The following is a 17,859-nucleotide window of genomic DNA, read 5'->3' as shown; positions in this document are numbered from 1 at the left end:
GTAAACTATGGGGGCTAACGTATCGCCTGAATACGGCCTCCGTCCCTACTTGAATGTTGAAATCTCCAAGTATGATCTTACTTGGGACAGGCTTCGAGGGTCCCCTCAACTGCCTCGTAGAAGGTACCCTTCTCCGACTCTGCAGGCTCCTCTATGGGAGTGTGACCGTTTATGAGGCTTATATTTCTAAGTTTGCCTCGCAAACGCGGAGTACATAGCATTTCGCTTATATTTTCAAAGTCGATAACAGCAGGTTTCACTTTTTGGCTGACTAAGAAACCTACTTCCAGCACGTGGTTTACTGGATGGTCGCTATAATATATAGTGCAGCGACTCTTCTCCAGGACACCGGTTCCTGTCCAGCGGATCTCTTGCAATGCTATGACATCAGCCTTATATTGAGACAGGGTATCGGCTAGCTGCTCCGCAGCATTCGGTCTGAACAGGGAACGCACGTTCCATGAGAAAATGCACAAATCGTTATTCCGTTGTCATTGCCGGTTCGTCGTTTTGAAATCTATTCTGTCCGTGGTTTCGTAACTTCGGTTTTCCGTGTAAGGTTGTCAGCCTTACCCAACCACCAACCTGGAGGATCAATTGGTACATTTTGTCCCGTTTTTAGGCGGGAAAACTTACCTTCATTCTTCTCCGTCTGCAGTTTTTCATGAATAAAGAACTTCCAGCGATCACCACATGAAGCTGGAGATAGGGTTTGATAGTAGAGCTGTTGGTGTTGGTTGAGCAGGCGTTTCCCAGGTTTTATGCTCCATCGTGGGTACCAATCCACGCTTCTCCTTGGGACCTATACTACCCTTTGACCGCCAACTTTATATACTCATGCGTACAACTGACAAAAAGTGGAAATGAACTTGACGAAATAAAACGGCGAGTCCAGCTCGCAAACAGAACCGTTTGCTTGTTCCTACCGATTTTAGAAGCCAAGCGAAGCTGCGAGCATACCAAACTGGCCTAACACAAATTCAGAAAAACTGGTCAATACCTTCGTGATGATGGTCCTGAGGAGAATAAAAGGAGTTAAACGAGAGGACGACTAATGGCGAACCAGATACAACCATGAGTTCTACTAAATATTTGACGACCCTGAAGTTTCCAAATTAATAAAACTTCGGAGGACGCAATGAGCTGGCCACGTTCAGCTTTTGGGCGAAATTCGGATACTTAAAGGGATATTCGAAGGGAGGGCAGAAGGACGAAGACCGGAAGACCCCAAAAACGCTGGACAGATTCTATTGACGAAGACAACGCATTACTGTTCGGACTTCAAAATTGGAGGGCGCAATCGATGGATCGATGTGGTTAGAGGAAGGACATTCTGAATGTCAAGGCCCGGGCAGCTGTAATGCCTCGACGACGGCGCGGGTATCTATAAGAAACATTAGTCAATATCAAATTAAGGAGATTTTATGTACACACGACGGCTGGAGTAACATTTCCTGAAGTATAAGCCCAGAGGCACCCTTCGGTATGAATCATAGTGAGTCTATCTTGTCCTACGCACAACATAGGCAATTATATTCCTCACTCCACGGTAGAATCCCTAACTCTCATTAACCCCAACATTCTTCACATGCCAGAAAGCTCCAAAGTCATCATCACATGAAAAACTCAAAATACACAAAAAAAAACAGAAATACGAACCCAAAAATTCCATCAAATTAACTCCCACGGCCATTCCAAGAAATCCTCTCAGAATAGTCAAGCCAGAGTCTACTTGTGGAACCGGCATTATCCTAATTTTCTGATGAGAACTTTCTTTCTGTAAAAGAAAACAACAAAAATTCCGTCAACATGTTACAGCGGCTAATAATGCTGGGAAGCTCATAAGAGATTGGACTGTAGAGAAACACTTGTAGTTCCGGACTTGAGGCATGGATAAAAGAAATGTAGAACTTTCTAATTAGCGTTTGTGTTGGTAACAAGCAAAAGCGAAAGAGTTTTATATTGGGAAACGTCCTTCCGTTTTCTTTTTTTGTTACCATTTGCTCTTACAAAAAGTGTTCAAGATGTTGGTTTTTTTCTGGCCCTAATGAGAAAGGGTTGTCAAGCGTGCCCTTGTGCTAGAAATGCGTGTTCCATTGATGGGTTTAAAGCGGACAACATTTACCACCAATTCTAAGATAATCCAAGAAATTGCTCGACGAAAGCTCTAGATTACCAACTGACTTCTCGGGAATTAATTGATCCCTGCCCATTTCCCATTCATCACTTTTTAGTCTTCCCTGAATGAACTTTACGCGTGTGCTTATGATTGCCAAGAAAAACTAAAAAGCAACGACAACAAGAGCCAGGACTCATTTGTCCTTATTGAGTCTGACCATCAGATTCACACTGGCGCCTATTCAGATCTGGTTTAGAGTTTGAGTTTGTCACATCATAAATCATCTGAATGTTTCCAGTGAGCTACCAAACTTGCCATAATTATTTTCTTGCCATTCCGTTTTTAATCAAAATGATTATATAGATATGCGTGTATGTGCATTATGAATGATATACTAAATCGATGACATGGTTTCCACTGGGGGTTCATAGATGGTTTAGTTTTTATCAAATAAATTATGAAAAAGTTAGGAGGGGAGTCAGATAGCAATCATTTTGGGAGATATTATCTGGTAAACTGCCATCTTCCATGGAACGACCAGAACCTTGAACACATACGCACATAGAGTTGCTCTGCATGGTTTTTGCTAATATGAATGTTCATTCTAAACACAATAAACAACAGCTTGAAACTATAGTATTCAAAATAATATCATTATATCTTGTGGGGAAATTTATGGTATAGGTCACACGTGGCATTCAGGACTATGGGGATACATATGGTTGCACGTTTTATTGTTTTTGTAGTACATGGCCTAGTTATTATCTAAAATTTATCATCTAAATATAAAAGCAACAAAGCGTCACTACTATGCGTTCTACATTGCGGGAAAGTTCTTTGGGATAGAGTTAATGAAGATATAGGTCAGGGCTATAGAATTTTCCACTAAAGTTTCCAATGGATTTATTTTGATCGAAGAATGATTGCCTGCGGGAAAACGTTGGAAGACTGAATACTCTATAGCTCCACGGAGATTAAAGTCTAGGGTTCCATCCTTTTGATATCTAATGGATACGTAATATTATCACAAACATCTCCACAACTGTTGTATGTTGATACTCTAAAAATGATATGCACCCAACATTTCTTCTTTTTCTCTAACTTTTGTCTCGGCCTCGCTCGATTACGCCATTTTCCTCAGTCGTAGCCCTGATCTGGGTGGAGTTGAGATGATCTCAAATCTCCATCTAGCGCCATTGTTATTTCGGTCTGCGGTTTGGCCGTTTCCCATCGACTTCAATGCTCAGACTAATCTTATCAAATAAGTTCTCGTCAGCGCGAAGTACACGTCCATACTATTGAATATACCTCTCTCACAAATTTTCGACGCACCCTCATACCAATAGCGAATGTTCTTATTTCAGATGTGATCATAAATAAACCATGTCAGTGATTTAATAGAACATCTTTGTATCCATTATTGCGAGGCGCAGTTCATTGCTATTGGTAATTGGTCATCACAAAGAGCGTCTCTTGATGCATTCAAGTTGCGCTGATGCGTGAACAAAATTCATAGCAAACTTCACCGAGGGATAATAGCGTTGATCCAGGATACTAAGCCATTTTTCCTTGTGCCTGTTTCATTAGGATCGGTCTTCAAAAGTTCTGTTTTCCTCGGATTCCATTCCACTTTATTGTAAGATACTAGGAAAACATCATTTGCGTACATCAGTGTTTGAGGTGCAGCGCCTGAATTAATACAAGTGGCGAGAGGGTGCTAAAAGATGAAGCGACTGTGACTGTCGAGGATGCTTCCAAAATCTTTATTATATCTGATAACAACGGAAAGGAACAGTAATTTGAATGCTCTCCTGGACTCCTTTTCTTTTCTACAATGAATCGATCGTGCTTTCTTGCCAGTTAGATGGTACTCTACCCTCCTCAATAACACGATGGAAGAATTCACTGAATCAGAAGTGGGTCCCAGGTATTTGCTTTCCAAAGATCAATTGCAGCGAAGTGAGGTTATTCTGTTTTCCCCGATCCCATTCGTTTGATCGCCTCTTCAGCGTCGGCCGCATAGACAGATGGAATTTCTCCAAATGCTGGCATTATTTGTCGACGTGGTAAATAAGAAAATTCTTTCGCCGAAATCTGTTCGAAGTGTTTCCCCCATTTGTCCGTCGCGGCTCCCCAGTCGGTAAATAATATACCGTTCTTGTTATTAATTTTTCAATATTTGTGCTTGTTGGTGTCAACTTTTGGCAAGTCGGTATAGATTTATTTCGCCCTCCTGAGTGTCTAGTTTATTATAAAGATCCTTCTAATGGGCGACTCGGGTAGCAGCGAGCGCTTTCTTTGCTTCCCGATTGGCATTCTTATAACTTTGTTCGTTGGTCGGCGATTTATGCACGGGAAGCCAATGATAGTGGTGTTTCTTCTCATGGACCGTCATTTGGACATCGTCATTCCAAAGCCAAGTAGACAGCCAGGTTGATGGACCGCTCATCAGGACTGGTGACCGGGTTTTTAGCTTGATTCTACATTTCGACAGTCGCTCAAGTGAAATGATTTCTCCCCTTTTTCGCAAAATGGCTTTTTTTTTTATTTATTATTTTTATTTATTTATTATTATTATTTTATTTTTTCGGTTGTGTGTGTCGTTTTTTCAGCTTATAATGAAAAAAAAGAAAAATTTAATTTTTTAAATGATGAATAGTGAGTTTTTTATTCCTCATATACTGGTATTTCGAGAACCAGTTCCTCTTCCTCAGTGAGTTTTCGTCTAAACTGCTTATGGTCCAGTTTTCCCTTAAATCTCTGCTCCTCATCCACAAGATGCGGGAGGAAAATAGAATTAGAAAACGTCAACAGTTGGCTTTTCGGGTTCTCATGTTGTTTCACAGATGGCTTGATTCGGCAGACAACAATCAACGACCGATGTTGAGGTGCAATAGTCTGATAGAGAACGGCTTTGCTGTCAGTAAAGCGAGAAAATTACGGTATTCTATGCTGATATAGTCGATTTGCCTCTTACTATTCCCACTATAAAATATAGGAAGATGAACCGTTTAATAAATGATGTGTTTAACAAGTGCAAGAAGTCTTGGCAAAATCCACAATGTGTGTGTTTTCCAAAGCCACAGGTTACTGTCCGCCTTTTCGTTGACATGACCATTAACATCACCTGCAATAACGATATAGTCGTCAGCATCCACGTTACATAAAAAAACCTGTGCCAACTAGTTGCCAGAAAGCATCTTTTTCGGTATTGAATCATACGATCAGCTGAGTGAACTTTATAGGCGTCATGAAAGCCCTCAAAGACGGCAATACCCACACCATATTGGGCAGCGCCAGCGTTCTATTTTGTAGCTTTTGTCACTACACCATCAAATTTCTTGCAATGCACAAATATCACCGCCCCTCCTCCAAAAGGCTCTTGTGAATTCCTCCATCTTACAAGTGGAAGCACTAGCATTTACCGTGCAAACACTGATATATATCGCCGGTCAAGAACCTTTGCTTATTGCGCGGTATTCGGTCTGCCGTAGTAAGGAACTGGAGACATCGCGGTTTTACGCCGAGGTCCAACAATTCGATATCCCTAAAAGCTGCCTGGCGTCCTGACCTACGCTATCGTTCCATCTGAAGCAGGGTCTGCCTCGTCTTCTTTTTCTACCATAGATAATGCCCTTGTAGACTTTCCGGGCCGGATCATCTTCACCCGTACGGATTAGGTGACCCGCCCATCGCAACCTGTTGAACCGGATTTTATCCACAACCAGACGGTCGTGGTATCGCTCATAGATATGATGGGAATCGTCCACCTTCATGTAAGGGGCCAATAATTCTTCGGAGGATTCTTCTCTCGAACGCGGCCAAGAGTTTACATTTTTTCTTGCCAAGAACCCAAGTCTCCGAGGAATACATAAGGACTAGCAAGATCATTGTCTTGTTCAGAAGGAGGTTCGATCCTGCAGTGGGACGTTTCGAGCGAAACAGTTTTTCGAGCTAAAATAATCTCTGTTGGCAGTCAGCAACCGTGCACGGATTTCATCATCATAGCTATTGTCGGTTGCGATTTTCGACCATAGATTGGAGAAGTTCTCAACGGTCTCAAAGTTGTAGTCTAGTATCTTTATTGTTCTCATTTAACTAGTACGATTTGATGTTGTTGGTTCTTTGGTTTTTGGCGCTGAAGTTGCCATCATGTACTTCGTTTATCAAAGTGCAACCCAAAATCTTGCGCCAATCGCCGCCTGCTCGATCTGCACATCTCAGATTGTTCTTCCCATAATGTCAATATAGTCAGCATAGGCCAATAGTTGGATGGACGTAAATAGGATATCTCTTGCATTGACATCTGCATCGCGAATCCCTTTCACGAAAGCCAGGTTAAAGAGGATACATAATAAGACATCCCCTTATGACTGTTGTTGATGTTGTATGGTCTCGAAAGTGATCCTGCGGCTTTTATTTGGCCTCGCACATTGGTCAGAGTAAGGTTAGTAAGTCTTATCAATTTGGGCTGGGATACTGAATTCACGCATATTCGTGTTCAGTTTTACCCTGGTTATGCTATCATAGGCGGCCTTGAAGTTTCATCGACTGACAGGCAACTGATGGCCATATTCCACCAGTTTTTTCATCGCTTGTCACAGAAAGAAAATTTGATCTTATGCTGCTTTGCCTGGAGTGAAGACTCTTTTGTATGGGACGATGATGTTCTAGGCAATATGCCCATACTGTCGGAAATCAAATTTCCCTCGTTATCTCAGTAGAATGAGCATCGAGGTGTGTAGAACTTCATCATGCTGACTTGTTGGTAAAACTTTCACGCCTGGCGCGGTTGCTCCCTGTAGTTCTCAAGTTCGCAGACCTGTTGGTTATTCCAGGTTTCTTTTTTCCGTCTGTAAAGTCACTTGTCCATTCGACGGAGTTTATGATACCCCTTTGCGCGTGCCCACGTTCTTTGAGAGGGTAGCATTTCCCGGTATACCAGCATTCTTCCGTTCCGTTGCTAGCTTACATTCATCGTAGAACCAGCCATTCCGAATTTTTTGGCAGCTGCAGCCAAGTACGTTTGTGGCCGTATCATTGATACCCTCCTGATGTGGTTGTGAAGATCATTTATTGATACTTCATGTCCGGGGCATCTGTCAACTACGGTAATTGCGGCATCCATTTCCCCCCTATAGGTGTTGCAGAGGGCTTCGTTGTGGATGGCTCAGTATTCACTCTCACCCGATTGTCAGAGGGGATTTTAGGCGATGATGTAGCTCGAGACCGGAGCATCTTGTCAACAAAATGATTCGAGTCTATATTGGCCCCCATATGATCTGTCATTCATCAAAGCTGAGAGGTGGCGGCGTTCGATTAGCACGTAGTCAATTTCATTAAAAGTGGTCCCGTCTGGAGAGACCCATGTATGTTTGTGGATCGCTTTCCGTGCAAACCAGGTACTTCCAACAACCATTTCGTGCGATACTGCTAACTGAATAATCCACAGCATTTCATAGCCATTAATATCATTTAACATCATGGCTTGAATCAAATCAAGGATAGAAAGTGAAACCTCTTTTCCGAAAGAGAAGAGACATAAGTGCTTGTGTGACAATCTCAAACGTCTCAAGTGAAATACCCCCGCATACCCAAATAGGCAACTCACCGGAAAATCTCCGAAGCTTCCCACGTATTCTCCTCTCTTCTTCTTAACCAAGCGATGGTGTCCTTCAAACAACGAGGCCGAGCAGTGCATGGCTCATGTTGTGCTCTCATTTGCTCCGTAGTTTTCCACGTAGTTATTTGCCTTCCACCTTGCCTTTGAGCAGAGACATGTGAATATCTCTTTCATCCGTCCACTTTAGGTATTCCTTGTAGTTTTTTAGTCAGCCAAAATATATATTCAGATAATACATTTATAATTTTTTGACAAAATACATTGATGCTGATAAAGAAAAGGGTGATTAGCGTGGGTTTTATTGGCATTTATATAACTCAACCCGATTATTTTATATTTCATGATTCATTGAACTCTTTCACATCCTTTTCGCCCTCGTGTCTCCTCTACGCATGTTCTACGTGAAAACTGTTCTGAATCGCTCACACTTCCCCTTTTCTGGTTCAATTTTTTATGCACAATTATTAACATAAGTCTCGTAGAATGATACTTTCACACCTCTAGAAAGCGGACCTTATTATCCTTACTATCAAGAAGGAATATCCTTCAAACTACCGTACTTCATTCCTACTGTTCCCAAACTTCTCTTTAGAGATGTATCAATTACGGATTGTTTGCGCACTTTGGTCACCTCATAGCGAAACAGCAACATAGCTTTATGAAACCTTCTAATTTTCTCGACTTCATTTACTTCGTCGCTAAATGTCTTAATTTACGGCAGGAGGTACACATCATTTATACCGATTTCTCTAAAAACTTTGTTTCCGACCACCACAACATACTCCTCTCCACAATCTCTTTACTCTACTACTCCTCCTCAATTACCTCATAATACACCTCCTACTTTTGTAGCCGTTCCTGCAGAGCTTCCCTCCATAGTTATTCATTCTATTTCTTCTGTCCTTCCTCTGAAGTTCCACAAGGCTCTATATTAGCTCCCTTACTACTTCTATTTTTTATCAATGACCTTCCTTAATTCTCCTCCCGAGCGTGCCTCAAGCGAACATAAATTATTTGCCTCTGTTTTGTCTCTGCTAGACTGCGCTCTTTTGCAATCCAATTTAGTCACTTTAGAGCGCTGGTGCTCCGTGGAAGAGCTGACACTAAATGCCACTTTACGAGTTACTCGCTTTATCATCCACAGCTTTTTAAGGTTTTGTGTAAACACAAACTTATTAAAATCGGTTTACTGTCTGTCCTCCTGTCTGTCACAGGCATTTTTCTCGGAGATGGTTGTAGCGATTGACACCAAATTTGGTAGAAAGGTGGGAACTGTGAACGCTCACGCATATAGTGAGCTATATCCTTTTACGTCAAATTTAAGGGGGTTCCCCATACATACAACACCCCCATTTGCAATTTTTTTCTCATCAAATATAGCCATTTGGGGTGTCAAATTAAAGGTCTCGGTTAGTACTTTTCAAAGCCGGCCTTAATTTTGACATTTGTTGGAAAGTGATAATATCTTTAACGGACCCATTCTCAGAAACTACTTAACTGAAAAATCTGAAAAAGTCAAGAGGCTGCCACTGTATGGTGCCTAGGCCCCAAAATAAATAAAGTTAATAATAGCACATTACTATAATAATTGGCAGGAAAACCCCCCTTTAGTTGCAGCAATGTAGGCGAATTGTAGGGTGGGTCGAGCCTGGCGGCATGGTCCCCTATATGCCAGCGCCTCGTGCAGACCGCCATTTGAATGCATTTGCACGCGTCTGGCACAGGAGCTCTCATGATCGGGCTACGTTATAAGCGGGCCAAATTCTCCTTGACTTGCCACAGCTGATAAGCCTTCGCCATCTTAGGCCTGCGGTTGCTAGGTAGTGCGAGTAGACTCGACCCCCGACAGCCGCCAGCAGAACACCGACTGTATTCACCGAAGGGCTGCCAAGAGCGGAGCCTCGCCTGGCCAATCCGTCAGTCCGCTCATTCCCCTCTATGTTCCTATGCCCGGGAACCCAGAGAACAGTAACCTTGAGCGTGTCGCCAAGACGGTTCAGCGTGTCTCTACACTGCCCCACCAGCCTGGAAGATGTCGTCGCTGAGTACAAAGCCTTGATGGCCACTTGGCTGTTGGTCAAAATGGCTATGTTACGCTTGGGGCTTGAATCTCGCTCCAGCCATCGACAGACTTCCAATATCGCAAGTACTTCGGCCTGGAATACACTGGCGAAACCTGGGAAACCATAAGACTTGGATACACTGTGGGTATTCGAGAAAACCCCGCGCCGAATCGACAGACCATCTTTGATCCGTCGATAAAGAATTATGAGTCAAATCCTTGCAACACGCCGCCGGTCTTTAACTTTGCCCTGGTTGGAAAGTCCACAGCAAAGTTTCTCGTAAAGTTCAGTTTGCGTGTGGCGTAGTCCGTGGGGAATGCCCAGATTTCCCGAGGTACTTCATCGAGGGTGCTGCTGATGCCGTAGGATTTCGCTGCTTAGCATCCGAACTCACGTAGTTTGACGGCACTGCACGCTGCAACGTATTTAATGTGGAGATTTAGGGGGAGGAAATGCAGGAGTGCATTGAGAGTATCTGGCGGACAGGACTGCAGAGCCCCAGAAAGGAATACTGTCCAGTGTTCTCTTAGAATGAAAAGGAGCAACCGATATTGCTGAAATTCTCGCATAACTTAAAAATGGCAAACATTTTGCATACCTTCCAATAATCCATCTAAATCAGTATTTGCTAGTCAAACATCAATAACCTGCCGACTTAGTTTGGAAATTTACTAGCCCACAAATTGCAATATCTTTTAGTCGCCGTTTACTATGAGAGATTCCTCCTGCTTCCTGAGGAGCTTAAATATTACGTGACGCCAGATTATAGTGATTCCTCCAGTCTTCTAATTTTTGTTCCGATATCTTGGAGCATTCATTAGAAATTCATAAGAGAATTAGTTGGGATCTAAGTAAACACGAAATCACCTATCGCAACGCCCCTTAATCCGCAACTTATGCAAATTGGGACCGTAATTGCTCAATAAAGATACCTAATTTCTTTGCTTGTTGTAGGCTTGCAAAACATTCTCTGGTTATATAGCGAACTTCAAAGTAAGGTAGGAGTTGTCTATACGTAGTTTGCTATGCAACATCTGCATTCATTGACCCATAGAAACAACGAAAGTCCCACTCAGTGTGGAAATAATCCCTTCATGAATCGGCTTCGGAGTTTCTTTGCATCCCACAAACGATTGGAGTATTATCCACCTGCCACTTCCACTCGAAGGACTTGTGTCCAATTATTTACCAATTGGTGAGTTAAAGTAATGTCAGTGTGAATTCATCCTACAGATTTATAAGTAGGAGCTTTGTTGCCATTCATGACGTTACAGTTCTCCAAATTTGTATGGCGGTATATCCTATTTTTAATCTGCTCCTCGCCAATATTCTTCACATAGGTCAAGCCCACCCAGAAAAAAAACCATAAGATATTCCAAAAACAATCCGAAAAGGCCATCTGATGTCATATTCAATCATTTTGAACTCACTGGAGTATACAAATTTGATTTGATTGAGAAAAGTCTAAATATTCAATAAAAAATCAATCTCTCAGTCGCTTGGATACAACACAACTCATCCCTTTTGTAACCTTTCATAAACCCACGTTAACTCATGCGTACTGCATAGATTAATTGAATTATCCAAACATTATTTTAAAGACTCTTTAATATATGCCATTTTTCCCGATTTTATCTTTTCAGTAGCGGTGGACGTATGTGGGGGATGTCTCATTCATTACCCTCGGGAATGGTTTGTACATTATATTTCGATGTGGTTTCATTCTATTTTATTTGAATATAACATGTATCTTTCCTTATTGTGGGTAGAGTTACAAGAAAAAATATAGCGCTTATCTTTTTTCGTGACAATGCGGGGCATACACACTTCACATGAATACAGAACAGGACACCGTAGAAATACCACTTTGAAAATCAGATACAAAATATACCCGATAAACTTCCACGCAGAAACACAGAAAAAGTTGATGTATAATTTTTTTTTTTTAGGATTTAGATTTGTTTATTGTTCTATAAGTTTTATCGCTCCTTAAAAGTTTTTGTCGCAGAATTGTTTAGTGAATTTTATCGTATGTAGATAAACTGATATAAATTGATACTTCGGTGCTATAATCCCCGCTAGTATGTCAATGTTAGTTGTTTATTATAAATCTTTTATGTTAAATTTAATTGTTTTTTAGTGGAAGAACAACCCTCAGTTCCTCTTAGGGCTACAGTAAAAAATTTAATTCCAACACTCCATTGAGAAATAGTATAGATAATTTGAGTCTTCTTATTTCTTTAAATTATGTTGAAAATTTATAGAAAAATAGGGCACCAACAATAGAACGGCGGACGCGACTCGCTTCAATTACGCGGTGGTCGGCCTAGATGAGGAGTCTATCCCACTGGTGTCCGACGTTGTAAAATCGGTATCGTATACGACCCTAAAAATCAAGTTGATCAGGCGCCTGTCGGTAAGGGAGTCAGCAAAATTGGATCACTTACTGGCGGGTTTAACATTGGGTGATCGAACTCCCAGCTAATTGCTGCGCGAAATGAGGCAATTGGGTAGAAGCAAGATCGACGATGACCTAATAAAATCGCTCTGGTTGCGTCGGCTCCCGAAAGGCATCCAGGCGGTCCTCGCGTGTGCCTCTGGTTCTTTGGAAGCACTGGCAGCTGCGACAGAAAAAGTGCACGCACGCCCGGTCATAGCGGCCGTTCAACAGCCGTCGAACGAGGTCGGCGACTTAAAGCGTGAGACACCTTAACCTTAACAGCCAGTATGGCCGAAATGCGGGCGACGCTGGACGCCAGGTCTCGAGCTCGCTCGCAGTCTGCCACTCGAAAAGGGCGATCGGGTAGCAGGTCGTCAGGACAGCCTACGGACCGAGGCATTTGCTGGTACCATCGTAGATTCGGCGATAAAGCGACCAGATCTATGCTCCCGTGTAAACTCGTGCCTACCGCAAAAAACTAGGACCGCGGGGGGTCCTGGCGACGGCCACCCAGAACGTAGCGCCACGTCGCCTAACGATTTTTGACCCCCTCAGCTGGCGCAACTACCTCGTGGATACTAGGGCGGAAGTTTCGGTTCTTCCCGTACCCAGGCACCATCGGCTATTTCCACAACCACTAAAATTGGCGGCAGCAAATTCCTCCAATATCACCACTTACGGGTATAGGCAAGTGGCTTGCGTAGGACGTTTTCGTGGCGTTTCATCCTGGCGGATGTCAGCTTCCCCATACTAGGCGCAGACTTCTTGTATCACTATGAGTTGCTGGTGGATTTGCAAAACAAGTCTCCCATAGATCCCACGACGAACCTTAATTCGTCGGGGCAAATGCGATCTCATCCAGGTAACAATCTTTCCGTACTTTTAGAAGACATTACCGACTCTCGTGTTCGGGCACTTCTCCAAAAGTTCAGCTAGATTACTACCGAGTGTAGTCTTTCTAAACCAATAAAGCACAATATGTAGCACCACATTAACACCACTGGTTCCTTGATCTTATCGAAGGTGCGTCCTCTACCACCCCAGAAACTGGCTATTGCGCGGAAAGAATTTGGACAACTTGTTCAACAGGGTATCTGTAGACCTTCAAACAGCTGTTGGTCTTCCCGACTCCATATGGTCCCTAAGCCAAACGGTGAATGGCGCCCCTGTGGGGATTACAGAAGGCTAAATGCACAGACTGTTTCTGACCGATATCTAATTCCACTCATCCACGACTTTGCGCATCACCTTGCGAATTGCCGCATCTTTTCGACCTTGGACTTAGCCAAGGCTTATTATCAGATCCCTGTAGCTCCAGAAGACATACCAAAGACGGCAATATGCACACTCTTTGGACTCTTCGAGTTCACCCGGAAAGGTTCATTCACTCAGTCCTGCGAAACCTCAATTTCTCTTTCGTATACTTGGATGATGACGATAGACGATTCCGTAGCCTACATAGCGACGAAATCTATGAGCGATGCCATGACCGCCCGGTTGTGGATAAAATCCGGCTGAATATGTTACGGTGAACGGGTCGCTTAATCCGTATGGATGAGGATGATCCAGCCCGGAAAGTCTATAAGGCCAATATCTATGATAAAAAAAGAAAACGAGGCAGACCCTGCCTAAGATGGAGCGATGGCGTAGGTCAGGACGCCAGACAGCTTGTAGGGATATCAAATTGGTGTACCTCGGCGCAAAACCGGGATGTCTGGAGTTCCTTATTAAGGCAGGCCTAGACCGGATCCTGGTTGTTGCGCCGTTGATGGTGATGATGATACTTTGCTGATGTTTTGGTCGCTTCTTCCACTGAGTCTGAGCACTTAGCCCATCTCGAGTGCATTTTTCAACGTCTCTTTGAGGCCGGGTTAGTCCTAAACGTTGAGAAATGCAAATTCCTTCAAAAACAGGTGAGATTCCTCGGCCACTCCATTTACCCTGAAGGAATACAGCCCCACCCAGACAAGGTGCAAGCGATTACAAGTCTCCCGCGTCCGAAGACAGTGCAGGAGTTGAGGAGGCTTTTGGGTATGCTAAACTTCTATCGTCATTTCCCGTTTTGAACGCGTACTTGTCTGGCCCCAAAAACAAAGGACACACGAGAGATCGTGTGGTCTGAAGAGGCTGTCCTCGCGTTTGACAAATCCCGTCAACAACTGGTCGACTCTTGGCATTCCCTCTGCAAGATGCACCCCTAGCCGTTTTTGTTGATGCCTCTGACATTGCAGTAGGTGCTGCTCTTCACCACAAGGTGAATCAGGTCTGGCAGCCGTTGAGCTTCTTCTCTAAGCAGTTGAACTCCGCTCAGCGGAACTACAGTACCTACGATCGCGAACTGCTCGCGGTGTACTTGAGCATAAAATACTTCCACTTCTCCCTAGAAGGCAGGCCGTTCACAATGTTCACGGACCATAAGCCTCTCACGTATGCTTTGAAACAAAAACCCGAAAAAGCGTTCCCTCGTCAGCTTGGACACCTGAGCTTTATGAGCCAGTTTACGTCAAACATCCAGCACGTGTCCGGCAAGGACAACATAGTTGCTGACGCTTTGTCTCGTGTCTGCGAAGTTAACATACCCACCTCACTCGACTTCTCGGTCAAGGCGCAGGAGGATGACGCAGTACTTCAGAGCCTCAAATACAAATTTCGGGAGTTGCCCATCTTCGGCTCGAACCTCTCTCTCTGCTGCGAATACTCGGAAATGGGACCCCGGCTACCTTTCGCACGGAAGTGTTTAACGCGGTTCACGACTTAGCGCATCAGGACAACAAATCGGTTAGTCACCGAGAAATACTTCTGGCCCTCCATGAACAGGGATGCCAACTCCTGGGCCAGAGAGTGCATCGCATGCCAGAAGGGTAAAGTCGCCAGGCATGTAAGGAAAGAAGTGGGCTCATTCCCCCGCACTACCAAGCGGTTCCACACAATACACCTCGACATAGAAGGACCTTCGCGAGACTCGCACGGTTAGAAGTATCGCCTCACAATCATCGACAGGTTTACGCGGTGCCCTGAGGCAGTACCTCTGAAAGATATTACAGCGCAATCTTGTGCCGAAGCCCTCTGCCGAGAGTGGATACCTCGCTTTGACGTCCCTGCAATGGTCATCACTATCCAGGGAATGCAATTTGAGTCCACCCTTTTCTCGGAGTTAGGCAAACTCCTGGGATTTAAACGCCAGCGGACTACTGCATACCACCCGCAATCCAATGGAATGCTAGAACGTTGGCACTGGACGCTGAAAGCCGCCATTATGACGCGCGACGATCCGTCCTGGACTCAAGTCTTGCCTCTCGTCCTACTCGGCCAACGAACAACCCGCCGAGAGGAATTTGCTGCCAGCCCCGCGGAGCTGGTATACGGGAAGAACCCAGGACTCCCAAGTGATCCGGTCTTCGACAAGAGATCGGGTCTCACAGAGTCGGGGTTGGTGCGTCTGCTGAGAGACAATCTCCGACGCATCAAAGCTACACTTCCCACCCGACACTCGTCCGCATCTGTCTGTGCGCCCAATGAACTGGACACGTGCACGCACGTCCTAGTCAGGACGGATGCTGTCCGGAAGCCGCTGCAGCCTTCAATAAGGGACTGCAGACATCCCGACCTCGGTGCAAAGGTCCACCAATTCGATATCCCTAAAAGCTGTCTGGCCACCACTCCGTGTCAGGCAGGATCAGCCTCGTCTTCTTTTTCTACCATAGATATTGCCCTTACAGACTTTTTGAGTTGGATCATCTTCATTCATACGGATTAAGTGAGCCGCCCACCGCAATCTATTGAACCGGATTTTATCCACAACCAGACGGTCATGGTATCGTTCATCCTCATGTAGGGGGCCAAAGATTCTTCGGAGGATTCTTGTCTCGAACGGGGCCAAGAGTTCGCAATTTTTCTTGCACGTTTCCGAGGAGTACATGAGGACTGGCAAGATCATTGTCTCATACAGTAAAAACAGTTTTTGTAAGCTGAAATAGGCGCTGTTTGCTGCCAACAACCGTACGCGGATCATCGTCATAGCTCTTAACGGTTGTGATTTTCGACCTTAAATTCGAAATTATCAACGGTCTCAAAATGTTAGTCTTCTGTCTTTATTCCTCTCATTTGACCAGTGTGATCTGATGTTGTTGGTTAGTTGGCTTTTAGTGCTGTCATTACCATCATATATTTTGTCTTGCCTTGATTGATGTGCAGCCCAAGATCTCGTCCTGCCTGCTCGATTTGGATGAATGCAGTAAATTGTTTGTCTGCTGGCCAGTCCCCAAATTTTCGTCATAAGCAAGGCGTTTATAACAACTATACATAAACTATACCATTTTCTGCTTGGTGACATGAGGTAGATTTATACTGCTTAAAACAGTATCCCCTCTTCGAATATTCGTTCCAGTCATAGACATTTTTGTTTGTCATGGGGACTTAACACCGTTGATTTTACTTGTCAAATTAACAATGAAGTAGGAATTTGAATATTACCAGCAGAGAGACTGTGCGAATACATTATACTCTTGAAAGAGTGAAGAGAAAATATATTTGACCGCCTAGGCTCTGCCTGAAATATCCCTAATCACTAGGACATGGTCTATTGTTTAAAGACAGATGATCTAGAAACGTATCTTCTGGGTTGAGTCACAAGGTTTGCAGTTAATCCATGCCAACGATGCAATTCAGGGAAGGCTTCTTAAAGGTGACATTGTGGTCATGATGAAAAGCTAAGGTGGTCTGAATACATCCTGCTCGGACATGTGATGAGGAAACATGGTCTTGATGACGGTAACAATAATGTGGGAAGTTTGTCAATTTCTGCAGCTTCATTAGTTATTGGTAGATGCCATAAAGTCACTTGGATTTCAATTGACCGGCACCCTACGACCAATCAGATTGACCACTTCGCGATAAGTAGTAGATTTGGAAGTTGTCTCCTGGATGTGCGTAACAAGAGGGACGCTGACATCGGCCTCGAAATGGATCACCATCTGATGGTCGCTGATGTTCTTGAAGGTTTGGTGAGCTGCGACCTCCCAAGTTCAACATCGACTGCTTGAATGATACAACTCTCGACAGTGGAAGAGCTATCTTGCTGATCGGGTGGCAGATACACTGAGTAAGCCACCTGAGAATATCGAAGAGTATTGAGCCACCATCTAAAATGCTCTTTTCCCGAGCGCTGCGCACGTCGTCAGCACGTCCCAAAGGAGTGTCATAAGATCCTGCCTGCAGAAGCACGGAGGCGGATCGATGAACAGAAGAGATTGAAGGTTCTGTTTACCGCTGCGAGTGATGGCAGGCGTGGCGCGATACCAAGAGAAATCCCGAGAAGTTCAGCGTAGTGTGCGCCGTGACAAAAGGGAATTTGCTATTATGCAAGTCAGGCAAGTGAAAGATGCCACAGAAAGCAATTATTTCATAAATTTATCATCACGAAAGAGCTTGCATATGGTTGTAAATCTTTCGATGGTCCTGTGAAGGACGCTAATGGTAAACTTCTCATCTATGATGACGAGCAACTGAGGAGATGGAAAGAACACTTCACCATGGTTCTCAACTGTATCATCCGGTGAAGCTCCTCCTCTTATGAATGAAATGGCTAGTCACCGTCAATTGCGGATACGGACTG

General features: G+C 44.1%; 1 protein-coding gene across 4 annotated transcripts in view; it reads left to right on the top strand.

Annotated features, from left to right (window-relative positions):
• The window catches only part of LOC119654593 (sex-lethal homolog), a 92,837-nt gene that overhangs the window by 60,789 nt on the left and 14,189 nt on the right, over positions 1–17,859 (top strand). For 2 of the 4 annotated variants that reach the window (XM_038060058.1, XM_038060060.1), the window contains exon 2: positions 11,452–11,497. In XM_038060058.1, the coding sequence (XP_037915986.1) occupies positions 11,452–11,497 (46 nt within the window). Of the gene's footprint in view, positions 1–11,448; positions 11,498–17,859 lie in introns of all 4 variants that reach the window. The other 2 variants (XM_038060057.1, XM_038060059.1) reach the window with 1 other exon arrangement.

The sequence above is a fragment of the Hermetia illucens genome, chromosome 4 (assembly GCF_905115235.1).
Source record: "Hermetia illucens chromosome 4, iHerIll2.2.curated.20191125, whole genome shotgun sequence".
NCBI lineage: Eukaryota > Metazoa > Arthropoda > Insecta > Diptera > Stratiomyidae > Hermetia > Hermetia illucens.
The sequence above is the reverse complement of the archived record's forward strand: the minus strand, read 5'-3'. Positions and strand labels throughout refer to the sequence as shown.